The following is a 26,115-nucleotide window of genomic DNA, read 5'->3' on the forward strand; positions in this document are numbered from 1 at the left end:
TAAAAAGGTAATTTTTAAATATTTTATGTTTATATCAAGAGTTTGAATCTCCTAAACACAAGATAAATGATTGACTCAGTAGTTTAAGGAGTTCAAAATTTACCTTGAAATTTTAACTCCAAATAAGTACTACATTTTTATTTTTCGAACCCCCTTAATAAAAATGATAAAAGTGCCACTCGATACATCAACCGTAAAATTCAGTAGGAATCAAATTAAAAACAGAGTTATTAAATAATGTACAAAAGCAATAATTTTTTTTTTCCGATTAGAGTTAGAACATTATTATTTTTCTTTTTAATTGTTTTCACTACCGTCATCAACCGTTCTCTTTTTTTTTTTTAATTTGATTCCCAATACATTTTCATAAAAGATCTTCCCACGATATATAATTAGTTGAATACATATTCATGTCCAAGAATCTTAGGGGAATTATTTAAAATAGTCGACTAAATAAATAAAAACAAAATTAGGCTGATCCCACAAAAATGTCATCATCATTGAATGCAAGTATAGTATAACTTTCAAATATTCTTTTTATTTTTAAAAAAAAAACTATTTTCTTTTTAAATTTATCTTACTCTTTCAAATTTTGTATTATAAGATCATATATGTATAATTTAATTAAAAATATTTAGAAGCTTTGGGTAAGAGTCACAGAATTATTGGACTTTCCAAATAAAATCTAGGGAATAAGACACAAGTACCTCTTAGACTTTAATCGAAATTCAGAGACATATCTTAATTAAATTAAGGTTCTATTACCCCTCAAACTTATTTTTATATAGTTTTATACACTTTTTTTTACTTACGTGGCATCCAAATATTTCTCACACACGTCAACTATGTGGAGTCACAGAGTGTGACACGTAAACCAAAGGGTGTATAAAATTGCAAATAAAACGAGTTTAGAGGAATAATATGACTTTAGTTTAATTAAAATATGTCTCAATGATGTCGGTCATAGTCTAGGACTACTTGCATCTTATCCCGAAAATCTATGTGAAACATGGAATAATAATTGGGATGATCTTATCCGTACACGTGTCAAGCTTGACTGTCGGCAAATGGCGACCTTCACACTTGAGGAAAGCAGCGATGTCTGTCCAAATCTTAATAAACATAAAGTAGTATGAATAATAATAATAAAATAAACTATATGTTTTTGTTTTCCATAAAAAAACAAAAAAAAAACAGTTCAGCACAAAGTATTTCACGTTAATAAAATTCATAAAAAAAACCACACTTCAAGGGGTGTGTAAACATTTTATCTTAATGCAATTATTAACAATTATTTTCATTACTCAAAAACTTTACTGTTTTTTCGTAGCTCACTTAGAAAATTAGAAATCATTCATAAGTTTTTATTTTACTTTTAATGAGAGTATATTAGAACTACACAAATTTTATTCAAAAAGGAGGATTAATATTAAAACTATTTTCATTGTTATTACACTAGTATTAAATATTATTTATCATGTTTAAATTATTATTTTTAATTTATTATGATTATGCTTTTTTTTTTATGACAAGGGAAACCCACAACCGCTACTTTTTGGGTGCGCATAGGGTAAAACCCTTGCTCCTATGATATCTTTTTATTCATTTTAATAAGCATTTCTTGAATCGAAAATCTTTCAAAAATATATTCTGTACCACAAGATAAAATTACCTATATTTTATTCTTATCATACTCTACCAATAACATTTATATCTTGTTGTATAGATAAAAAATAAAGTTGTTTAAACTTAAAAAAATGAATAATCCAAACAAAATCTTCACTCTAAAATCTCTTCATTACCCTACAAGATAACACAAAATTAGTTACATAATTTATCGATAATTCCTAAGTAAATGAAATTAACATGACATTACAAAATTTTTATTGTTTAGCTACGAAATTTTATTGTAATCTTTATGAGTTATGACCCACCACCTTTTTGATGACTTAAAAGTGTTTAATTATGTGAAAACCCCACAAGCACAAAAAACACAACAAAAACACGTTCTAGTAGTCTCTTAGCTTCACTTTCACTGAATCTTGAAAAAAAGAAGAAGGGAACTTTGGAAGAAGAAGAAGAAGAGCTAAACGATGTCGTTTGTATTGGGTGTTGTGATTGGGGTTTTAGTTGGAGTTGGTTTGATAGTTGGCTTTGTTAAATCTGAAAATTATCGATCCAAATGCCGTTCTGAACTGGTTAGTTGAAAATTGAGTTCTTTTACTTCTGTTTTAGTTGAGTTATTAGTTATTAAGAAAAGGGTATCTTTAGTTTTTTTTTGGTTTTGAGTGAATTTTTTTTGGTTGCATTTTTATGTATGATTTGTGTGGTTGTGTGTGTATAGTATTTTTGCGATGACTTCTTCATTTTCGTTATTTATTTTTCTATACTGTTTTGAACTGTGTTTTTCATGAGCTGAGGGTGTATCGAAAACAACTTCTTTGCCTTAGTAGGAGGTAGGGTAAGGTCTGTGTACACTTTCACTTTAGCATTCTTAGACTATGCTTTGTGGGATTATACTGGATATGTTGTTGTTGTTGTTGTTGTTGTTGCATTTTTATGTATGATTTGTGAGGTTCATTTTTGTTATTTCTTAATCTATACTGTTTTGAACTGTTTTTTCATGAGCTGAGTGTCTATCGCAAATAGCCTATCTACCTCGCTACCTGAGTTCACATAAGGTGAAGTCTGCGTACACTTTAGCCTCCCTAGACCTTATTTTGTGGGATTACAGGGATATGTTGTTGTTGTTGTTGCATTTTTGTGTGTGGTTTGTGAGGTTGTCTACAGTATTTTGCGATGGCTTCTTTATTTTTGTTATTTCTTTCTCTTTACTGTTTTGAACTGTTTTTTCTGTGAAGTGAGGGTCTCCTGGAAACCGCCTCTTCCTAGAAGGTAGGGGTAAGGTTTGCGTACACTTTACCTTCCCTAGACTCTACTAAAGACTTCATTTTGTGGGATTACATTGGATATGTTGTTATGTATGTTGTTGTTGTTGCCACATTTTTATGTATGTTGTTGTTGAATTTGAACTGTGAAGGCTACTACAATTGCGGCGTTTGCTAGAATGACAGTGGAAGATTCCAGAAAGATTTTTACACCAGAGCAGTATCCTCCTTGGGTTGTTTTCTCCAATCAGCAGAAGGTTAATTTTTATTTGAACTTACATTTTAATGTTAAATTTCTTCATACTTGTGATTAGTGATTTTTTTAATGTTTTTTTTCATGTTTAACGCTTACAGTTGAATTGGCTTAATTCTCATCTTGAAAAGATCTGGCCTTTTGTGGATGAGGTTAGTCTAAATGTCTATGCATCTTTGGTTATGTTAATTTTTGAGTTTCCATTGGTTTTTTCCTACTCCGTTTCAACTTTTGAGTTTCTCATCTTGTATTCAGGCAGCATCAGAACTGGTAAAGTCAAGTGTGGAGCCAATTTTGGAACAATATAGGCCTATGATTTTGGCATCATTGAAATTTTCCAAGTTCACTCTTGGTACGGTTGCACCTCAGTTCACAGGTTAGATGATGATGGCCGGTATTAACGTTCTTCAGCAGTTGCATTTTCTATTTCTGTGTCATATTGTCATATAAGGAAAGGAAATAAACAGCATAGAAAACTTAAAAGTGGCTGTTTCTTTCCAAATAAAGAAAAAGATAAAACAATGAAGAAGTAGTTAGCTTTCACTCATACTCGTCCCAATTTATGCTTTTGCATGTGTAAAATTTATATTTAGAAGTAACAATCTATTTACGTATACCTTAAAAATGTTTATTTAGCTTATATATACAGATTAAACCTTACAGAAAGTGCAGATTTTATCTCTTAATAATTGTATTATGCTGCAAAAAGCCTTTCGTTACTCCTTTATAAAACTTTCTTGAGGAAGAAATGAAGCTCATGCAACATTCGAAATGATGAAAAATGGAAATACAGCTTCTTCTGCTGCTACTAGAGCAGTCTTCTTCTACTCATCAGATCCTCCCCGTAGGTACTTTCTGCATTTCCTGTCAACTGCCTTTAACACACTTTGGGGTAGTATATATACTGAGCTGTCTGATCCCCAAAAAGTTGTGTAATGGGGAAAGGACTGAGTTGAAAACTTGTAGTCTTCTAGCATATGATACATGCCTAGCAGGAACTGAGCATATCTTAGTTGTGATCTTCTCCAATAATTGGTGGCATTCCAATTTAGGACATTTCTTTGGAGACAATGGTAGTCCCAGTTATATTATATAGGGAAAGATCCCAGGGAGAAACCAGTCATCTCCAGTAGGCTGTTCACTGTATCGTCATCAACACCACCTAGAAAGATACTGGGATTTCTCCAAATAGCCACTAAATCAGTAGTCATAGTGCAGGGGTGGATAGCCTCCATAACTCTGTTGATAGATGCTTGATTCCCTTTGATTATTCTAAAATTTTGCATATAGATCATCTAAGAAATTACATGGACCAGTTTTATCCTAACCAAAAGTCATACTCATAAGTGTTTCAAAGGGTGCGGGCATGAGGTGAGGTGTTTTACCTGACACAGGGCGAGGTGTAAGCCTGAGGCTTGGGGCGTAAGTTCCTTGGAATTTTTTAATAAATATTTAATGAATTAATAAGATAAGCATATAATAGATTCAAATTGTAGAAATTTCAAGTTTATAAAATTAGTGGAAAATGTATATATGTACATAGATGTGCTAACATATGCACAAACATTACAAATAATTTTCTTTTACAAACTTGGACAAGTGGAAAAACCAAAGAGTTCATTACACTTGTAGTGTGGTAGTAATGGAACATACTTAGTATCGTAAAAATGTTATTTCCTAATAATTCAGAAAACCAATTACAGATACTCATTATCATACAAATAAAGCATTTTTTGAAAAAAGTATCTACAACAATATCTAAACTTAAGTGTCCAAAAGGAATTGTAAAACATAACACTAACATGAATAGAATAAAGAGACAGCAAAAAAGAAATTCGTACATGGACGGTAGTTGGAGTCGGCGGCTCTCCCAATTCTGACAAAAATAAAGCATGATGAACGATCCTTCTACGAGAAGCGTGGGAGCAGAGCAAGTGTTGGAAGACAAAAGCTTACTTTGCAGCTGACAATTTGCTAATGAAGAGCCAAAGAGTATTTGGTTGCTTAGTAAACGACAAAGAGAAAGGATTATACAATCAGAGCTAACAATTATAAAGTCCTTGATCTTTTGAGTTCTTTTGAGAATTTACAATGAGTTGACCTTTGTGTATTTTAAGTCTTAAAAAGGGACTTATTTAGCAATTTACTTCCAATTTTGGAGAGTTCTCTTGGCTTATGCTCCAAATGAAGGACTGAAAGTTTGGGACTTACGCCTAAGTGAACGGCCAGAAGGGTTGGGACTTACGCCCCATGATTTTTGCGAGCCAGTCCTCCTTGGTGCATTTTAGCCCCTTCTCCAAGGAAGGGCCTTTGAAAACATTGATGCTCATTATCCTTAACTTCACCGTCATAGTAGTCATAACGATTCTCCAATACCATTGTCTCTTTGAGAAGTCAAAATGTGAATGATCAAGATATGTTAAAGAATGGATCTTGGGTCTAACTCAACCCCAAAAATTAGCTCATAGGGTGAGGATTGTCCAAATCCATTTGAGCAGGCCAAATATCGTTTCCATATCTGATGTGGGACTCTTTAACACTTCCTCGCACGCCAGACCTTCTTAATTGGAGCATGGACAAAGAATTGTGATGGGTCTGACTCTGATACCATGCTAAAGAATGGATCTTAGGCCTAAACTCAACCCCAAAAGCTAGCTCACGGGGTGAGGATTGTCCAAGGCCATATAAGAAAACCAATTACTCATCCCATATTAGACAAAATAATGGAGAAGACAACTGAACCTGATGAAGCTATTTAAACAATAATTTAATGTGTCATCTCATTTAAGCCATGTAAAAAAATTGCCTATGAGGAGAAATACATTTTATTCGACACATTCTTGGTGCTCATACTGGTTTTATCTTTCAGGAATTTCTATTCTTGAAGGTGGAAGTGAAGGTATTACCATGGAATTAGAGATGAATTGGGATGGGAACCCAAGCATTATACTCGATATCATGACATACGTTGGTGTAGGATTACCAGTGCAGGTAATTTAGTTGGTAGTTGCTGATTAACATTACACTGAATAGCTTCTGCTCCTCAGAGTTGGTGACATTTTTGTTTCTTTGCTACACTTGATATGATCTCGATTGTGCTGACATGCTAATTGCCTCTGAGATATCAATTGTTTCCATTGTAATTTTTGTTTCATTGCTACACTTGATATGATCTAACATTCGAGCTGCATGCTTAGTGCCTCTGAGATATCAATTTGTTTCCATTGTAAATAACTCAAATTTATAATGACTGAGCTATTTGTTACCATCTTTAAGCTTGGATATTTTTTTTGAGAATGGTAACATAGCTTGCATTTGTTAGTATCAGGACCCAAACTTGGACCATGACTGATACAGATTTCCACTGTGCAAATCTGCTGATCCAGTACTCACAACAAGAGAAACCTAATGAAACCTTCACAGAATTCTCAAAGAGCATATTTAAGCAAAAATAAATATCTAGTAACAGAGTACTTAACAACAAGAAGGATCAATACAAGTACTTCTTAACTATCCACTAGACATTCCATTATGCTAGAGTTCTCTGGTAGTGTTTTTTCCTTTTTTCATTCCCACCCTGTAGAATCTGCTTGTTCTAGGACTCCATCTTAGAAAGATGGCTGGCCCTTGGTTTTACTTCTCAACTTGTCCATTTTAACATGTTTATTTTGCCACCTATCTGTATTTTTATTTATAAGTTTACACTGCCACCTATGTAGTGACTTTCTATTTGTTTCCAATATATTATATTATTATTTCTTCCTTGAGCTGAGGGTTTATCGGAAACAACCTGTCTACCTCCCAAGGTAGGGGTAAGGTCTGTGTACACACTACCCTCCCCAGACCTCACTTGTGGGATTAAACTGGGCATGTTGTTGTCGTTGTATATTATATTATTATTTCTTGCTTTTCTCAGGTAATTTTATTTCACGTTGTGATTATTTTCTCCCTTTTTAGGTGAAAAACATTGGATTTACTGGGATTTTCAGGCTGATCTTCAGGCCGCTTGTTGATGAGTTTCCCTGCTTTGGAGCTGTTTGTTATTCACTAAGGAAAAAGGTGTTAATCTTATTTCTCTTTCATTCTAAAAGGCTATTGAGCGCACTGAGTAATTTGTTCTAATACAAGTGAGTGTGATCACATGTGTACATACACGTGCCAAGTCAACTTATGAATGTTACTTGCACAATATGGAAGGAGACATGTTACGTAATGCTTGGGTTTAGAGTTAAGGATTTGGATGATTATCTAACACCAACTTGATCAATAGCACATGGATTTGCCAACTGATTCGTGGATTTAGATGCTGATGTTTCAGGATTTTGTTTTTTTTTTGAAGGAGAATTAAGTCCAAATCTGTATCTTGATGGACATGCAGGAGTCATGACACCTAACATGTCCAAAATTAATAATCCTGTATATTGGTTTTTGTTGAGGTGTAGCCCTGTAAGGTCCACACCAGATGCAAGCTCGCCTGGACAGCCACACACACATACACACCTAACACCAGACCTAACTTATATAAGGAAAAGAATGACAATAAAATCTTTTCTGGTCTGCAGAAGAAGCTGGATTTTACGCTTAAAGTGGTTGGCGGTGACATGACAGCAATACCTGGCATTTCTGATGCAATTGAGGTTTGGAAAAAACTTTACCATCTAATTTTGTTACTCATATAATCATATCTTCTTATTTTTCATTTACTTCTGCAGCTTGATTAGATATCATAACCCATAGATGTTCTAGAAGTGGATAATGCTGCCATGGTCCGAGACTTATCTTGCGTTTCGTTTCCTTTCTAGGAAAGGGTGGAAGAAACTGAATGAACATTAAATATCTATGTGATTAGTACAACGATAATTTTGTCTTTTTAATTTCATATTCTCAATAACATTGTGTTTATTAAATCAGTAAAAATGTAGTTATGTTTCCACTTTTTTAAACTATGGAAAAATGCATTCATACAATAGCAAGGTCCGGGGAAGGGCCGCACCCCAAGGGGTGTGATAGAGACAGCCAACCCTAATGCAAACATTAGAGGTTATGACTCAACCTGTGACCTATACACAGAGACAACTTTATCGTTGCTCCAAGGCTCCCCTTCATAAATGTAGCTATGGTGTACTAATGACAATTGAATATCTAATGAGAGTGGAGATGAAATTTTTTCTAGTATAGATTGATTTTTTTTTATCTTTTGGTGTATTTCAGAACAACTGTTTTCATTCGTAAGAACATGAGGACGAGCCATTTGTTTGTTTGAATTGTTCTCTCATGATTTGTGATTTTTGCTCTCAAGGTTTGGGAAAGTTATAAAAGTGTTTCTTATGGCTTCATACTGTCCAGGTGTACTAAGTGAATTTCTCTATACAGGGCACCATCCGCGATGCCATTGAAGACTCTATCACATGGCCAGTCCGAAAAATTATTCCCATTTTGCCTGGGGATTATAGGTACTCCTTTCTATAAGAGAGACTTCAAACCTTGTCATTTTCACTAACCCAGTTTATTTGGGCTGTCCAATATTGGTTCCAATTGAACGCATTCACTTTCACATGTAATCGAGATGACTTTCTTCCATTTTCCATCTAGTCTCTGACGTAAAAAATTAATATGTTTAATTTTATAATGACCTCATGTCTTCGTGGAAGGTGTTAAATTAAGATGTTTATCTAAATATTGACCCTGAAAAGACAGGCTAAACGTTTTAATCTGTTAAGGCAAAACCTGGACTTTGACTGCTTTTTCAGTTTTATTATAGTCAACTTGTCATGGGAATGGGAATCTATTAGAAATATACAGCAACAGGTCAGTTTCTATTGGATCCTGTGTATGTCGAGGCTACACTGTGATCTTACCTTTTACCGAACTTCAATGTTATTTGGATCCTTCCCTGTAGCACCCGTGTCAATTCAACACGATTTGGGAGTATTTGGTTTATCTCATATATATATATATGTAATATATATAACATAAAGTACTAGACACTTTGCTAGATAAATTATGACTAAATTAGTAATGATTTACAAAGAATTTAGTTATACTAGCTTTAATTTAATACAACAACATACCCCCAGTATAGTCCCGCAGTCCCACAAGCGGGGTCTGGGAAGGGTTGAGTTTACGCAAATCTTACCCCTGCCTTGGCAGGTAGAGAGGCTGTTTCCAATAGACCGTCGACGCAGTGAAAACAAAAACACAACATTTATGAAGATATAAGCAGTAACAACAACAGGATAACTCCACTTAATTGTGACACATATATTCTTATTAGCCATATTGTAGCACCAGACAAGTACTTTGAACCGTAATCCTAGAATTATGTGATGAAGAGTCCAACCTCTAGATCTACATCTGTATCAAATTCCCGCATTCGTATCCAAGTAACATAGATGATTAATAGAATTTTGTAATTCTGTGAATAAAGAAGAAAACATGTATTTGTTGACTTTCTTCTCTACTTATCTAACCTTGCTGGGCTGAGACGCCATTTTCTATTTGACAATCTACTTTATTGTTATTAGTGACCTTGAACTGAAACCTACTGGAGTATTGGAGGTGAAACTTGTTCAAGCAAAAGAGTTAACAAACAAAGACATCATTGGTAAATCTGATCCTTTTGCTGAGTTATATGTACGCCCAGTACGAGATAGAATGAAGAAGAGCAAAACAATTGTAAGTATTTCGTCTGCTATATAGAAGAATTTGGGTAATACATGTATCGAGTTAACATTTAAATGACCATTGTTCTTTTCAGAACAACGAACTGAATCCAATCTGGAATGAGCATTTCGAGTTTGTAGTTGAAGATCCATTGACACAACACTTGGTGATAAAGATCTATGATGATGAAGGGCTTCAGGCAGCTGAACTAATTGGATGCGCACATGTTCGTTTGAATGAGCTTGAGCCTGGTAAAGTGAAGGATGTTTGGTTGAAGTTGGTGAAGGATTTGGAGATCCAGAGAGACCAAAAGAATAGGGGCCAGGTGACACTTGCATCCCCTTTTGTTTTCTGTGATCCTTCTCCATATTGGAACTTGCCACTATCAATTTATTGTACATACAACTTCAATTTTGATGGAACATATATATATATATATATATATTCTAGTGGAGTACCAATCTATAATGTTTGAGAACCAAGTGTTTTTTCAACAATAATCAATTCATAATGTAAGTGGTTTGTTTCAACAATAATCAGATCAAACTGCATATAATTGTTGTAGATTGAGTGCCATACATAGTCTAGGTGAATTTTATTGAGTTTGATCCTACAGACGTTACCCAAAAAAAACTGCAAATAACAGTTCTTGCTGATTCAATCCACCTTTACTACTAAACAAGACAGTTAACTAGCGGTGAAACCTCGAATTATATAAACAATATCTCAATCAGTCCGATAAACTTTCGTGTATGAGATCTACATCAGTGACTTTCTTCCTCTTAAAAACAATGATTTCTCACTTGCAAATGTAAACAAATTCATGCAGTACTCTATTTTTAGCATAACAAAGCATTCTGAACAGTAACTATAGCAAAATAGTACTTTGATTATCACATTATTTTGTTGTAGTTACTGTTCAAAATGTTTTGCTATGCTTTCACTTTTGTTTATTCCTTTTCTGGTCTGTTTTTCCTTGAGGCAAGGGTCTACGAAAATGGCCTCTCTACCTCTGAGGTAGGGGTAAGGTCTGCGTACACTCTACTCTCCTGTCTCCTCACACTGCACTTTGCGGGACTACACTGGGTATGTTGTTGTTGTACTCCATTTTTAGCTCTCTATGTGAACTATTCCCTTCATCTTTGTTTTAGGTGCACTTGGAGCTATTGTATTGGCCTTATGGCACGACGAATGGATTTAGTAACCCTTTTGCCGATAATGTACAATTGACTTCACTGGAGAAGGTTCTTAAAAGTGGAGCAGAAGCTGCCCAAAATGGAGGTGAAATCAACAGGAGGAAGGATGTAATAGTACGAGGGGTACTTTCTGTAACCGTGATATCAGCTGAAGATCTGGCCCCAACTGATCTAATGGGGAAAGCTGATCCGTATGTTGTAGTTACAATGAAGAAGACTGAAACAAAGAACAAAACCAGGGTATCATTTCTTATTATTTGAATATCGAACAAAAATCATCCATTTCTAAAGTAGTTTGCCTTAAATTTCTTAATCAATAACTAGGAATAATGTTGATTATATTTTCTTTTCATTTTAGGTTGTACCGGAAAGCTTAAATCCAGTATGGAATCAGACTTTTGACTTTGTCGTTGAGGACGGATTGCATGATATGCTAATTCTAGAAGTGTGGGACCATGACACTTTCGGAAAGGTAAGAGTACTTCCCTTTAACCAATTCCAAAATACTTATCCTATTGCTATTGGTCTTGGTACAAAATTAACGTTGATAAACCAGGACTTAATATATCTATTCAGATACCAATGTTTCCTGATGTGAGATATTCTTAAGCTGAGATACCTTATTTTGAGTTGTCTGATGATTTCGGACATACTAGAATCGTTTTGGAAAATTTAAGTTCTGATAGATCTAAGAATACCAACAACATGAGCAATTGAAAGAACTAAGAGTTAGCCCTCGGTATTACAAATGTGCTCATCTCGTTACGGTGTTCCTGAATTTTAATTGAATGATCAGCATTTAAATTTTGTTAATAAATTCAACATGATATTACTGTGTTTAAAGAATAAGATGATTAGGGAGAAAAAAAATTATGCCTTTATTAAGACCAAAAAAAACTCATGTCTCGTCATTTCTCCAAGGATCATTTGCCTTTGCTCGGCCTACCAGCAAAACAATGTGGTCATCTTCAATTGCTATACAAACACTATATTAGTACAAATGAACTGCCAAGGGTAATGGTGGAAGAGGCTGGTCTGAATTAGGCCTTTGTTACCCTTTTTTTCCATGACTATGGCATTCAGACCATCTTGTGCGTACCTCCACTATCACACTGGTACCTGCTATCCCACCAGCTTGTACGCACCTTAACTCATACTGGGTACTTGTGCTCACCTCAATTATCACACTGGGTACCTACTGTCCCCCCACCCATACATTTACTGTTTAACTTAGTCCACCAAGGCTTAAGATCAACTATTCCATTGGGTACCTGCCATCTCCCCACCCATACAGGTACCGAGTAACTTAGTCCACCAAGGCTTACTGTCGATCGAAGGTGCTATGACACTTGAGCTCAAATCTAACCTTTAAATCAAGGCTTAGGCAGATTTGAAGAAATTACCTAGTGTATTTTGCCTTCGTTGGGGTTTGAACCAATGACTTCATGTTTCTCCTCCCACTTCATTGACTAGAACCACCAATGCTATATCCTCGGGCCTTTGTTTCTTTGTTTTTTTTATTCTCCCTCTTTTGATATACTTATGCTATTCAATGTGTGGAGATAGTTCCTATTCCTTTTCAGTTTACCCATCCGATATCCTAAGTCCACTGAGCCTGACTAACTCAGATTCACATTGAATAGCGCTCACCACCAAAAGGTTCTCCATAACATGTGAAACATTAGGGTTATTTGCTATATAGTATACAGAAAGAGATCCATCTAAGTATTAAGAACAAATCCTATGTTTGTCTCAAAAAAAAAAAGAACAAATCCTATGTATTAAGATATAAGATGGTGTTCTTAAGGAATTTCTCCCTTTCAATTTATTTTTTGAAGTACCACTGCTTCATCAATCCTAAACAACAATATACCCGGTGTAATCCCACAAGTTGGATCCGGGTAGGGTAGTGTGTACGCAGACCTTACCCTTACCTTGGAAGGAAGAGAGGTTTCTGATAGACCCTCGGCTCAAGGAAATACATCAATCTAAAGTCTTCCTATATTAGCTGCATTCATTTCCAATACTAACGATTTCTTTTGTTGGCAGGATTACATGGGAAGGTGCATATTGACATTGACAAGAGTACTAATGGAAGGTGAATATAAAGAAACCTTTGAACTAGATGGAGCTAAATCGGGGATACTGAACTTGCATCTCAAATGGGTACCACAGCCCTTATACAGAGACTCCTAATGATAAATATCATGTGATATGTTTTTGTTCTTGTAAGAGTTGTACAGACACAAATTGCTTCGATTCTGTACGTCGATAGTAGGCTATATGAAATTTTGTATAATAATAGTAGTACATTTTTGTAGATAATTGTTTTTCAATGTTGAGTTGGTTTACATATATAGTTTATAGAGTAAAGCATTTTGCTTGGTTAAAAGGAATTTATGTAGAGAGGTGGCATAAGGCTGCAGTTTCTTTTTAAGAAAAATTACAAGGTGTAGCTAATTTTTTTACTATTCGGAAAATTACCATTCGTAGCTATACTTTGAATTCTGTAGCAAATTCCCCAATTCATTGTATTTCTGTATTCCGAAGGACGTATTTACTGGTATATTTGCAAAACACTTGACAGAGATATCAATCAAATAATACAAACAATGAAAATCTAATATGAAGTAGCTATTTCAAATTTACAAGAGCTATACTTTCCATAATGTTGTCATATAAACAGCACAAATCCTTATTTTACATGAACCAATACACTGGGAAAATAGCTTGATCCACTCACTCCAACAAAAGTAGATAGATTTTACAATATAATACATACTAGGATCATGGCATAAAATTACCCATAGTTTGACGAACATGTTTTGAGAAACTCTCTCAGAACCGCGTAGTGGAGGGCCTTTCGGAAATGACAGAGTTTAGATGATTCTTGTTCAACTTTCTCCTGCGAAGACCACTTCCCCTGCAGAACAATGGCCCTTATTAGTATCGAGAGTAAACAACAACGTGTACTACTTCATAGCACTCAAGAGTGTGGCTTAGCCGTCAACTATATGGTATCAGGGTTCAAATTGCAGCAGAAATAAAAAGGTAGGTGGGTAGAGTTACCCTATACCTTTGATGATGGGAGATCACGGTGCATACAAGATGGTCTGGACACCATCATTATATAAGAATGATCATAAAACCAATTTGAATTTCAAGTAATGAAATGGTTGCAAGAACTAGACCAGAACTAAGACAACTTTTAGCATTGAGAATGATATTCTTGATTACAACTTACAAATATAAAAGAAACACCACAAATAGTCACTGTTTTATGGCATGGATCTAAAAACTGCAAGCTATATGAGTTGGAAGTTCTTCAATATCATCAAGTTCAAACTAGATGGGAGATTCAATAAAGAAATTAAAACGCGAGAGATGAAAAGAATGTAATTACTCACCAATACTGGTTGTGCAATGTAAATGAGTCAGTTGTAATGTTATTTCCATCATCATTTCGATTCCAGTGGTAGATAGCATGTGTTCTATTCTTGATATCTAGAGTCGAATGACCATAGCTGGCTTCACGGAAAGCAGAATATTCTGGCTGGGGATCTCTAAATCTGCACAGAAAAGCAAATGATTATATAGTTCAACAGCAAATAGAAAGTCATATTAGTTATATTTTCATGTAACTTACCTTGAAGCAAGTCCTTCTGAATTTCCTCCATCACCAACAGTTATGTAAATAGGAGCTGCCTTATCTGGTACGGGATAAGCATCACCACCCGAGACATTGTAGTGTATATTAGATATGCGGTACTGAAAATGATAAGAAAATTGGAAGTTAATATTAGGTCTTAAGCGATGCAAATAGAGTTGAAAGGGAAACTAGGAAGATAGAAGAAATGTGCAACTGATATCTGCGACTAATTCTTTCTTAAGGCAAACAGTGCCTCACATACAATGATTCATAAATTTCATCTTCAATAAAAGAAAAGGAAGCATCTCTCTAGCCTATATCCTGATAGCCCTCCCATTACTGCTAATTGGGCTCAATTTTTCAAGTAAAATACTAGGCCGTCCAGGCGTATATCAGTTTGAAAATAAACATGATACCTCTTAGTGTATTATTCCATATATACAAAGCATTCTTTCTGGGGAAAAATCAGCATTTTTTACTGTGCCTAAAATCTATATTTTTGTTCTTGTGTTGCGTGTTTCTATTTCTGTCAGGTGCCACAATCTTTGGTTGATACTGTTATGATAATGTGCTCAAAGATATAGAGCATTGTGGATTGATCTTTGTTAATTCTAGCTGAGTTTTTTTTCTTCCGAGAGTTAATTTTGGATATATGAAAAGGTGATCTTTACTTTGAGAGACAAGCAGGGACGACAAATATGATGAGATAAGACAACTTACTGATCTTTCATAAGCATGGACGTGGCCAGCAAAGATCACATCGACTTTGTATTTGACAAACCATCTTTCGTAGGCGGATCTCATGCTCTCCCCTTCCATGAAATGGGCTTCATTACTGTTGTAGATAGGAACATGCATAAGGACTATAAGCCAAGGAGTTTTCTCTCTGTTCACCTTTTTAAATTCCTGTTTCAGCCAATGCCATTGAGGTGTATATTTTACTGCATGACAAGAGACAGAGAATAAGTAGCTATTCAATCAAAAGAGCAATTATTACAGAAAATGATTCTTAAAGGTATAACAAAATGCTAAAATGGCTCTAGAGACTAGCAACAGATGATCAGAGCTTATGGAAGGACATTATCATTGCAAGATATGGAAAAGAAGGACCATGGACTACTAAGGAGGTTAATACTCCTTATGGTGTGGGTCTATGGAGAACTATTAGAAACCAGTGGCCAGGAATGTGGAGTAACTCTGTAATTAATGTGGGAAATGGGAGGAAAACCTTGTTCTGGAATGATATATGGGTGGGACAAACACCTTTGAGACATTTATATTCTCAATCAGCAGAAAATGACTACAATTCTAGAAGTCAGAAATGAACAAGGATGGAACCTGACTTTCAGAAGGTTCCTCAATGACTGGGAAGTGGAGAGAATGACTCAGTTCTACAATACTTGGAACAAACCAAGAACCTCACTGGTGAGGAAGACAAATTGATATGGAAGCTTGAGAAAGATGGCAAGTTCAAGGTGAAATCAGCCTACAAATTACTAAACATTTCAACTGAAACCAAGGAGTTGTGGCCTTGGAAGATGATCTGGAAAAGCAAGATACCACATAAGGTGGCTTGTTTCACATGGCTTGTTGCAAGACAATCTGTTCTGACTCGGGACAACTTAATGAAAAGAGGAAATGGACTTATGCTCCAGATGTTTTTTTGTGAATCTGAGACAGACAATAACCATCTTTTTTTGCATTGTAAAGTGATTGAGATACTATGGAAGTATTTCATTAACTTGAGAGGTATCACATGGACCATGCCTACAGATACTGCAGAAGTCCTAGCATGTTGGAATAGAGATGGAAATCAGTCAGGACACAAGGAGAGATGGGAGATTGTCCCTGCCTGCATCTGGTGGACAATATGGAGGGAGAGAAATCAGAGATGTTTTGAGAACAAGAGCATCCCTTTCCAAAGCATTAAAATGAACTGTTTAGTGACCTTTTACTTTTGGTGTATCTATACTATTCCCAAGGATCCGGGGGACATCACCCTATTCTTAGATAGTTTACAAGGGAGATGGGTGTTTAGATTCTTTTTGACAAACCCTCTACTTCTCTGTTTATAATATCAGTTAACTTTCTCAACAAAAAAAAAGTACTTCTCAGATTTCTATAAAATTCAAAACTAGGCCCTAAAGCTTGTGCTTTGCTTTTAGAAAACCGTGAGAAATTACTCTCCGGAACTTGAAGAGACCTGTACGAGTTTCCCCGGACAAATGCACCAAATAATTACAGGAAAACTTTCTTCCTTCCATATGGACATCGTTCGGCAGTAAAGGAACGAATAATTGGCAATCAAGAACACAATTAGCAAACAGAATATTATAGATCTTCTTAGCAACACTGCAATGCAAAAGCTAGTGAGCATGAGTTTGAGAATTTTAACTTATAGATACATATACTTAGTTCATTACATGATGTTTTTTTTAAAAAAGTTCATTAGTGAGATAACGCCTTCTATCTTAACAGTTAACACTGTATGTTAGCTGGCTAATTAACTGCAAAGTCCAAAAAATAAACCAAGTCTTAGGCCCCCTTTTTTTTGACAAATATTTTTTCAAATCACAATGAGGAGATTCAACGAAGTACTGTTAGCATGTCTAGTGTGCGGCATCAACTCATTGAAACTTCTTTAAGTCTTCTGAAATTAGAAAATTTGTACATTTCAGAATCCTGATTTTTAGTTTGTGGTGGTTCTATTTGTCGTTAGGTGTATAGTTTTGCAAAATCTTCAATTTACTCAAGTTTTAGCACAAGCTAGTAGATTTTTCAGAACTAGATCATCAAATTAGTGTCTAGAAACCTAGTTAGAGAAACAAAAGAAAACAAGCATAAGAGAGGGAACAATTACTTACCAAAAGGGGAATAGCTTGATAGGACAATTATGTGAGCAGATGCCCTTCTAATGGCATACCAAAGGGGATTACTGCTTTTTGAAGCTCGATAAGGTGTGGGGTATCTAGATAGAAACGATCTGAATGGAACTACTTCCCCCTGTACATAATGATAAATATAGTCAATGGGCATCAAAATATTTTGAATGAACTTAATACAAAGTTCCTTGGGATGGGAGAAATTTTACATGACTCATTGGTGGAGTTCTATTTTATTTTGATTAAGTCAGTACATTTCAAGACATTGCTCAAAAAGCCCCAAGCACATTGGAGGTCAAGATGTACAACAAGAACAACATATCCAGTGTAATCCCACGAGTGGGGTCTGGGGAGGGTAGAGTGTACGAAGACCTTATCCCTACCATGTGAGGTAGAGAGGTTGTTTATGATAGACCCTCGACTCAAGGAAAGGGATATAAAAGCAGATCAAAAAAGAAATAATGGAAGTGAAGAAATCATGGCAAAATACTATAGAAGGCATGACAAAACATTCAGGAAAAAGGAACAGTAACTACAATAAAATAGTGTGATAATCGGAGTACAAGAGACATTGAAAATATTTCTACATTAGAATTAGAGATCATGCTTTTGCAAATCTAGCCATCACGGCCTTGGGTCCATCTGAGAACTGTGAGAGAAAAGTCAATGTTCTGCATAAGCACAGAATATCTTCAGTTCATCTTTGGTTCAAGTGAATGGCGTGCTTGTGGCTACTAGAATCTTTCAACATGTACTGATATCTCAGAACAACGTAAATCTCACTTTTTAACAGGAAAGCAGTAGTAACAACGAGAATAAAACATGTCCTACAGTAGAAAACCTCTTCAGCAACAATGTTACAAATTTACTAGGTTTAGTGACCTTGATTATCAAAGATGACATCAAGGTAAAATTCTTTTTTAACCTAAAGAAGACAGTTTTTTTTTTTCCATTTTATTCACCCTTGCATGATTCTACTGAGTATCTACATATGTAGTCAGAGACTTAGGATGTAGCCACTTAACTGACATTATAAGGAGACCCGAGAAAAGTTTTTGAAATAAACGCAAGGTCATTAGCTGTATTACAATACATTACCATAGATGGAAAGTACTCTATCTCATGATTCCCAGCAGACCAAATCCATGGCTGGTATGCTGTACTTTGTTCAACTAGGCGGCCAAATGTATCCCAACGGACTCCAACATCATTATACTGATATCTGTCAGCATAGGAGAGGTCTCCAACAAACAAGACACTCTTTGCTCCACTAGCCATATAATGCTGAAGAGTTGAAAGAGAATTATATGTTTGACCAAGGTCACCTGCAAAGGATGTTGGACGAACTGTATAAGAATCCTGACACAATAATGAGCGTGTTTGGCTAAGATTACAAGCTAAGCACTTGGTAAATACTGAAGTGCTTATAAGCTAAACTCATCCAAAAGCCATAGGCTGTTCATCCCCAACAAACAGATTTTCAGCTTATTAGCACTTCTGTTTTAATCATGTATTTTACTAATTTATCCTTAATATTTTTCTAAATCTTTGCCAAAACAGAACTCCTAACTTGTTCTTCACTCTGTATTCTTGGTTCCTCCTTTTCTTTACGATAATTTCACATATATTATTTTTTGCAAAAATGTTAAAGGTATTTTGATCAATCTAACATAAGAATAGCTTATCAACACATTTTTACCTAACACATCTATTGCTTATTAATAGTTTCAGCACGTCTATCCAAACATGTAATTGCTTATTTGTAAAATTAGTTTCAGCATTTAAAAAAAAATTTAAGCACTTAAAATTAATCAGCTATTTACTGTCAATTAATCCAATTGGGCTCACATACAGTATGTGAATAATTAATACTTTATGATACAGTGTCATTGGTCTAAATGTGAAACATTTAAGTAGGTGCAGTGACATCAAGATGCGGTAAAACAAATAAGAAACTATAGTTGACTTGCTATTCAAAAGAGAGTCAAAGCTTTCTAATTTTGCTTCCTATGAATGGTTGGATTTATGTTACATTACCAAGAAAAAACTCATCACTCTTCCATGAACGAAAAAGTTAGGAACTAATGTTCTTTTTAATATCTACCATTCTATACATTTTCTTTCAGTTTTATATTGTGAAAACAAATAAACTGTATTTCCGTCATAGCGAAGTTATGTGATGTTATGGTGTATAACCCATCTTATAGCAACTTACAAGGATACAGCCTGTTCTTCTGAAAAAGATAAAACACCCGAAAGAAATTTACTTAGCTAACCTATCAAATAGAAATTTAAACTACTTACCTATGATGCCAAATTTGTAAGAAGCATCTGGATCAACTTTTGGAGGAGTTTCAAACCAAAACTTCCGTGCAGAATCTCCTTTTCCAATTTCATAGTAGTACTTTGTGTCATACTAAACCAGAAGGTAAAACAGATTGTGTCAAGCAGATTGATAAAGGGCGAGGGGATAACATTTAAGGCATCCATATGTCATTATCGCCATGCAAAGAGATTATTAAGGAACTTTTTCCATGTGTCTCTTAATTACTAGTGCTCCTGAGGTGAAAGATGTAAAATACGTAACATGTATAGTATCTAAAATTAATCTGACAAACAAAAATTTGCAATCATCAAATAAGCCAGATGTAAACCAAAACTTGATGTTTTCTATCAATCCAAGTTTATCTCCAAACTCTTATGTTATAATTAGATTAGAAAAAAAATAGCATAAGGAAACTGTTGGTTGTTATGTACAACACAATAACAAACTGTGCAGATTATTAATAAAATTTATCATGGCGTCTATATCATTTACGTTGGTGCTAGCCATGTTGCACCAAAAAAGGAGTAAAGAGTGACAATAAGTTTATATCAAACTCTTGTAATTACACCATACTTCATTTTTTATTTCTACAACAGTAATATGTTAGTCGACCTATCCTTCTTAAACTTCTTTTTCTAGTAAGTCCCCTTGTTGTTAGTCTTTGCTTTGTGGAAATGAAACAGAGAATATGAACTAAGAAGAGATATCAGGCTTGCCAATTTTACTGTGAGATGAAATACAGAAAACTAAGAAGTACATATTTTGTCTGGGAATAATATATGAGAATGCTCACCTATACGCTACGTTAAAATGCACTTGCATGATGCATATTAGCCCATAGCCGATAAGATAAAAATGATCACTGTTTCATTTTTTAAAAAAGGATAACAAAATGTTGGTCTTGACTACCTGAAGGCCAGTTACAAGGCACTGATGTATGTAACCGGACTCGTACTTGTAGAATGTGTAGTTATTTAGAGTCCCTTCAACAGTAACATCATATTTCCCTTCAGATAAGCCATATCGCACTTCGCTAGACCCTGGTTCATCAGCAGTTACCCATGAAATAATGACAGCTTCCCCATCATAGTCACCTTGTGTAATATGCACCTAGAAGAATGACTGAAGTCGTTAGCACTTTAAAGGCCACATAAACCCATTGTCATCTCAAAATCCATGTTTATGAAAGAGAACACACATGAGAAAAACTAGGGATGACAAGGGGGCGGGATGAGTTTTTGCATATGCAGGGCAGGGCGGGTTGCTGATCAATTTGTTCATGGCATTACTCACAATAAAAAAAATTCACAGAATATCTTTGTAAAATCCAATCATTGTAGCAAGCACAAATCTAGTAGTTAAGGACATTGATCTGAAAAAGAAAAGAAATTTCTTGACAAGTACTTTAATACAGAAGCACTTTGACATCTACTATTGCAATTCTGTGACCTATATCCAAATAATACATAACTAAAACTAATTGATATTCCATCAAAATAATTATAAACAACTTATGCTAAACTGCATTGATTGTATAAAAAGTACTATTAAACAGTTAGTATAAGCAGCTTAATCTTTTTCTAATTAAGACAATGAAAAATAGTACAGTACAGATTTGGATCCAATTCTCTCAACATTATGAGCCAGTGAAAAGGCAATGCACAAAAAATTTACAGCTCTTGCATTATATATAGTGAAAAAATGAAATAAGAAAAAAAAAAACTAAGCTCTAATCTAGTCCATTCAATGCTGCATCACATATCTTCATATTATAAAGAAGAAGTGACATGAAGAAACTCATGTGGGGCGGGTTGAAAATTTGCGGGTTAAGGCTCCCCTTGCCATCCCTAAGCAAAACTTCTGCATAGGAAACAGCTTGGAATTCGAAATAGAAAAGAATATATAGGAGCAAAATGTTTAACTGGTCTCTAAGCAACCATGGAGCTTGAAATTAGTCAGAGAAAACAAAATGTGGAGTTCGAGCTTCTCATGTTCTGCAAAACAGATGAGCATGACAAGAATGTCCTACTTATAAATTTATAGCAATATTATAATGTTCTTTAAATCACAATTTTCTAGTATCTCAAGAAAGTGGTTGTAGAGAACTTTGCAAATCGGAAGATTGAATATCATGCATTGAACTAAGACTTGGATTTAAAGTAATTGAACAAGAATTGACTAGGAAAGGACTGTAGCTGAACAATAATTGACTAGGAAAGGACTGTAGATGAACAACAAACCTGCTAAGAAAGATTTGACCAACACAACAAAAAGTAGGTCTTAAGACTGTAAACTTACTTGCTGTGGAGCGTTATAACCATTTGGAACAGAAAGTACTTCATTTTCAAGGGGAATATCAACAGACGGAAACTGAGTTCGAATGAATGCACTTGTTATACCAGCACTCCCATTGTCTATAAATGTCAAAAAGAGAGATAACAAAAAGAAGAGACGAAGCAACATTGTCTCCTCTCCACTAACTTCCAAGATAAGCACTGCTCGATCAGAGAGAACTCAGGCAAGACCAGTTATAATTGCCTGCATCCAAGAAGAACCGACACAACGATCAGAAGGTTAGGGAAAAAACATAACTACTTAATATATGAGAATATACAATCTAATTCCATCTCAAAAATAGATTCCCTTTTTGCACTATCAACTAACTCATCAAACTACAAATAAGAAACAAACTCGGAGCATATAAAAGCATAAAATCTCTTACCCCTTCTCCTTAAAATGAGCAAACAGGAAGACAAAAGGAAAAGATTAAATAACAGAGAAAAAGTAAAATGTAAACATTACAAACACATGCTGAGAAATTTCTCAATAAATGCCACAATGACAAAGAATTAGCACGAAGGCCCATCACTTGCGAAAATCATCTAGTAACTCCTTTTGCCCCATCTATTGGTTTTACCTCTCTTTTCAAGGCACAAGTGTAACTTAAATTACAATATAAAGCATAAACAATTCAGCATCTCTCAACAATATCTTTATAATATGAACGACGTCTATGCAAACTAAACAAAGAATTGGAGGTTCTTAACTCAGTATCACTTATCTCCAAGACTCATTCCAGTTCAAAGTACATAAAAAATGCATAAATAAGTGTATCATACTTATTTATATCACAGTTAAACATAAACAACAACTATGCCTCAACTAACTATGGGCGGAGCTAGAAGGTTACCTATGGTACTCAGTAGCTTAGTCTAAACTTTGAATCTGTATTAAGAAATCCACTAAATATGCACCAAAAAAAGTAAATCTAGAACCTAGTTACTAAAACTAGATGTCTCTATTCTGGAATGTAGAATCCATAAAGTTCAAATCCTGACTTAGCTTGTATCCCAAACTAGTTATGATCTGCTATTTTATTTAATAGTTCATAAAATTTGGGAACAAATAAGAAAAATTGAAGATCATATCAATAATATACATCAAAATGCAATCTTTTTGAATTGGGTGTACTAGAATCATCACAAACCTAGCATAAAATGTATGAAATTCACTCCTATTGAAATTACACACAGTTTTTAACTCTGTCAAAATACAATCTTTCATAAAATGCAAACACACCCATATGAAATAAATGTGATTAGAACATCAAGAAAGTGAGAACCAGCAATCTGAAGTTATTTTATACTATCAGCAGAGATTGTGCCTTCATCTATACTAAAAATGCAATCTTTCTCAAAATTGGTATATCAAAAATTTAATCTTTTGAATTGGGTATAGTAGAACTATCACAGACCTAACAGAAAACTGTACAAAATTCAAAGTTCTTAATTATGTCAAAATATAATCTTTCATAAAAAGCAAACACACCCACATGAAAATAAATGTGATTAGACCATCAAGAAAGTGTTGGGGGTAGAGTACCTTTGAAGGCTGAAACAACAAGGGAGTGAACCAGCAAAAATCTATGATATTTCTGAACTAAAAATGTAATCTTTTTGAAATGGGTATATCAAAAAGATGATATTTTTGAATTGAAATAGTAGAATTACTACAAATCAAGTTTAAAAAAACATGAATATTCAAGGGAATATTTGTTCTTAATCAGTTCGATGAGTGTGTTGTTGGATAATTTAATTGCTTAAAACTAAAGAAATGTTAGGAGGGATGCTTGGTTACGTGGCAAGATATGATTGGTGATCTATTTTGGGAATTCGTGCCAATGTTGTAGGTCCCCTATGTCTCACTAAATGAAATATCTTGGGGTAATACATGTTTATTGATTAGAATGGTAAGTTTAAGAATTATGATGATATATGTAACTCGGATACATGGGTTAAAATACGGTATAATTTATTTTAAATATATTGTATCTAAATAATTTGTATATATCTGATTCTCTTGCTGACCTCTCTTCTACCTCGATCACCTCTCTTTTCTCTCGATCGCCTCTTCTCCATATATCTATATTTTAGAATGTATCTAAAATCTCATATACATGTATTTAGAGGGCGTTTGAATTGACTTAAAAGTTGATCAAACCTACTTTTATGTTGGTTTTTTACTTCTGAAAGTGTTTGACAAATATAAAAAATAACTTAAAATAAGTAACAAATGACTTAAAATAAGTCAGGAAGTGTTTGATAAGGTTAAAAATAACTTAAAATAAGTTTAAAATGACTTAAAATAAGTTAAAAATAAAAAATAGCCTCTCTCTACTTTTTTATTTTTTGACTTAAAAGTTATTTAAGTTTGACTTTTTTTTATTTTTGACTTAAAAACTATTTTTTTAAGGCAATCCAAATGGGCTCTTAGTATGATTCCCATATATTTGCGATACATCGATTGATTATCTCATTTGTCTCCCTCCTATCTTGCACATTTCTCTTCCTATTTCAGTGTATCTGGTAGCAATATACATGTATCCAGCTGTATTTGACTTGAAATCTGATATGACATTATTAATCAGTAAGACAATATGTAATTATTTCAAACTATAAAGAGAATTAGTAAACATAACGGGAATGTGTATAATTAGGCCGTTTGTAAGTTGGATTAATTCGCTTTTCTGGTTGACCCAACAACATACTTTTTTGTATTGATTTCCCGTTAGTAATTTGCTATATATATATTTAATGGATTTTTCTCAATATAAATATGAGTTATCGAAAATCTATCCCAATATTCTAAATTCATCCATGTTAGAAAGATATATAATCATAAAAGAGAAATCAAATATAAGTTATAACACTTTAACTATTTAAAGGATTTATTCTTGATCAAATATTTTTTAATAAAAATATGAATCTGATTTTGAAGAATGAGAAAAAGAAGAAGCCCTTATTGCACGGAAGGTCTATCAAAGTACTTCAATTTTGGCCGAAATTGTTGTTACGATACCAAATTTATGGAGGACCTTTTACTCCCTGTACTATTTAATAGTACATTTTAAAGGTATATATGTGCTCACATTTACACATTACTATTTATAATAATGCAATATTTTTGATGTTCACGTGGGCACATATATACCTTTAAAATACATTATTAAATAGTGCCGGGGGTAAAAGGTCTTTTTCAAAGTTTAGTATTGTTACAACAATTTCGATCAAAGTTCGAATATATTTCAGACATTTTTCCCAAATAAATATGCAGAAAATTAATCATGATAATTTAATTTGAACTAAGAAACTTATAAATAATTAATTTTATTTTTTTTTAAAAAAAAAAGAAGAATTGTGTTCATGTGACTTGGGTCGATTCTGATAAAACAAATTGGTTGGCATGTTTAGAGTCCACTCGAATAATTTCAAACAAGTTAATTTTATTCAACAACAATATCATATAATGATATATTCGAGATGAATCATTGATTTACATAACTAGTTCATCACATTTGATATAGTAACACAAAATTATTGTGTATTGAATCATAACGAAAGACTTCTAAGTTAAAATTCAAACTAGAAGTGATGCATGCGCAACACACTTGTCATTCGCTTGCCAACAGAAAAAAAAATCTAAATTCCTAGGGGTTGTTTGATCATGGTATGAAATAAATTGAGATATTTCATGCGATAATTTTATTTCACTATCTATATGAAATAACTCCACTATTTACACTGAAATGATGAAATAAATAATTTAAAAACTTTATACTACACATTATCAACCATTCAAAATAACATAATCATGTAATTTTTTAAAAAGAGATTATTTATAATGACCCGGAAAGTCATTTTTAGAATTTTTTCAAAATTACCGTTTTACCCCTCCCAATAGTTTTTTTTTTTTTTTTTT

The 26,115-nt window shown here is 34.0% G+C and overlaps 2 protein-coding genes across 2 annotated transcripts; one reads left to right on the forward strand and one right to left on the reverse strand.

The window, feature by feature from the left end:
- Positions 1-1,989: 1,989 nt before the first annotated feature.
- LOC125875923 (synaptotagmin-5-like) lies at positions 1,990-13,351 on the forward strand. The gene is made up of 13 exons (XM_049556990.1): positions 1,990-2,198; positions 3,041-3,145; positions 3,243-3,293; positions 3,397-3,517; positions 6,011-6,132; positions 7,099-7,200; positions 7,704-7,778; positions 8,515-8,594; positions 9,666-9,816; positions 9,899-10,129; positions 10,956-11,240; positions 11,359-11,472; positions 13,050-13,351. Exons 1-13 carry the CDS (start codon positions 2,094-2,096, stop codon positions 13,194-13,196), a joined length of 1,689 nt encoding a protein of 562 aa, XP_049412947.1. The 5' UTR covers positions 1,990-2,093; the 3' UTR covers positions 13,197-13,351.
- Positions 13,352-13,589: 238 nt separating this feature from the next.
- Positions 13,590-23,932, reverse strand: LOC125875925 (bifunctional purple acid phosphatase 26-like). The gene is made up of 10 exons (XM_049556992.1): positions 23,740-23,932; positions 22,156-22,395; positions 20,767-20,967; positions 19,836-19,947; positions 18,630-18,856; positions 17,514-17,652; positions 15,370-15,590; positions 14,647-14,768; positions 14,408-14,569; positions 13,590-13,923 (listed from the first exon to the last, which is right to left on the reverse strand). The coding sequence occupies exons 2-10, from the start codon at positions 22,318-22,320 to the stop codon at positions 13,839-13,841; spliced, it is 1,434 nt and encodes a 477-aa protein (XP_049412949.1). The 5' UTR covers positions 22,321-22,395; positions 23,740-23,932; the 3' UTR covers positions 13,590-13,838.
- Between the last annotated feature and the right edge of the window lie 2,183 nt (positions 23,933-26,115).

This window comes from Solanum stenotomum, chromosome 9 (assembly GCF_019186545.1).
Source record: "Solanum stenotomum isolate F172 chromosome 9, ASM1918654v1, whole genome shotgun sequence".
NCBI lineage: Eukaryota > Viridiplantae > Streptophyta > Magnoliopsida > Solanales > Solanaceae > Solanum > Solanum stenotomum.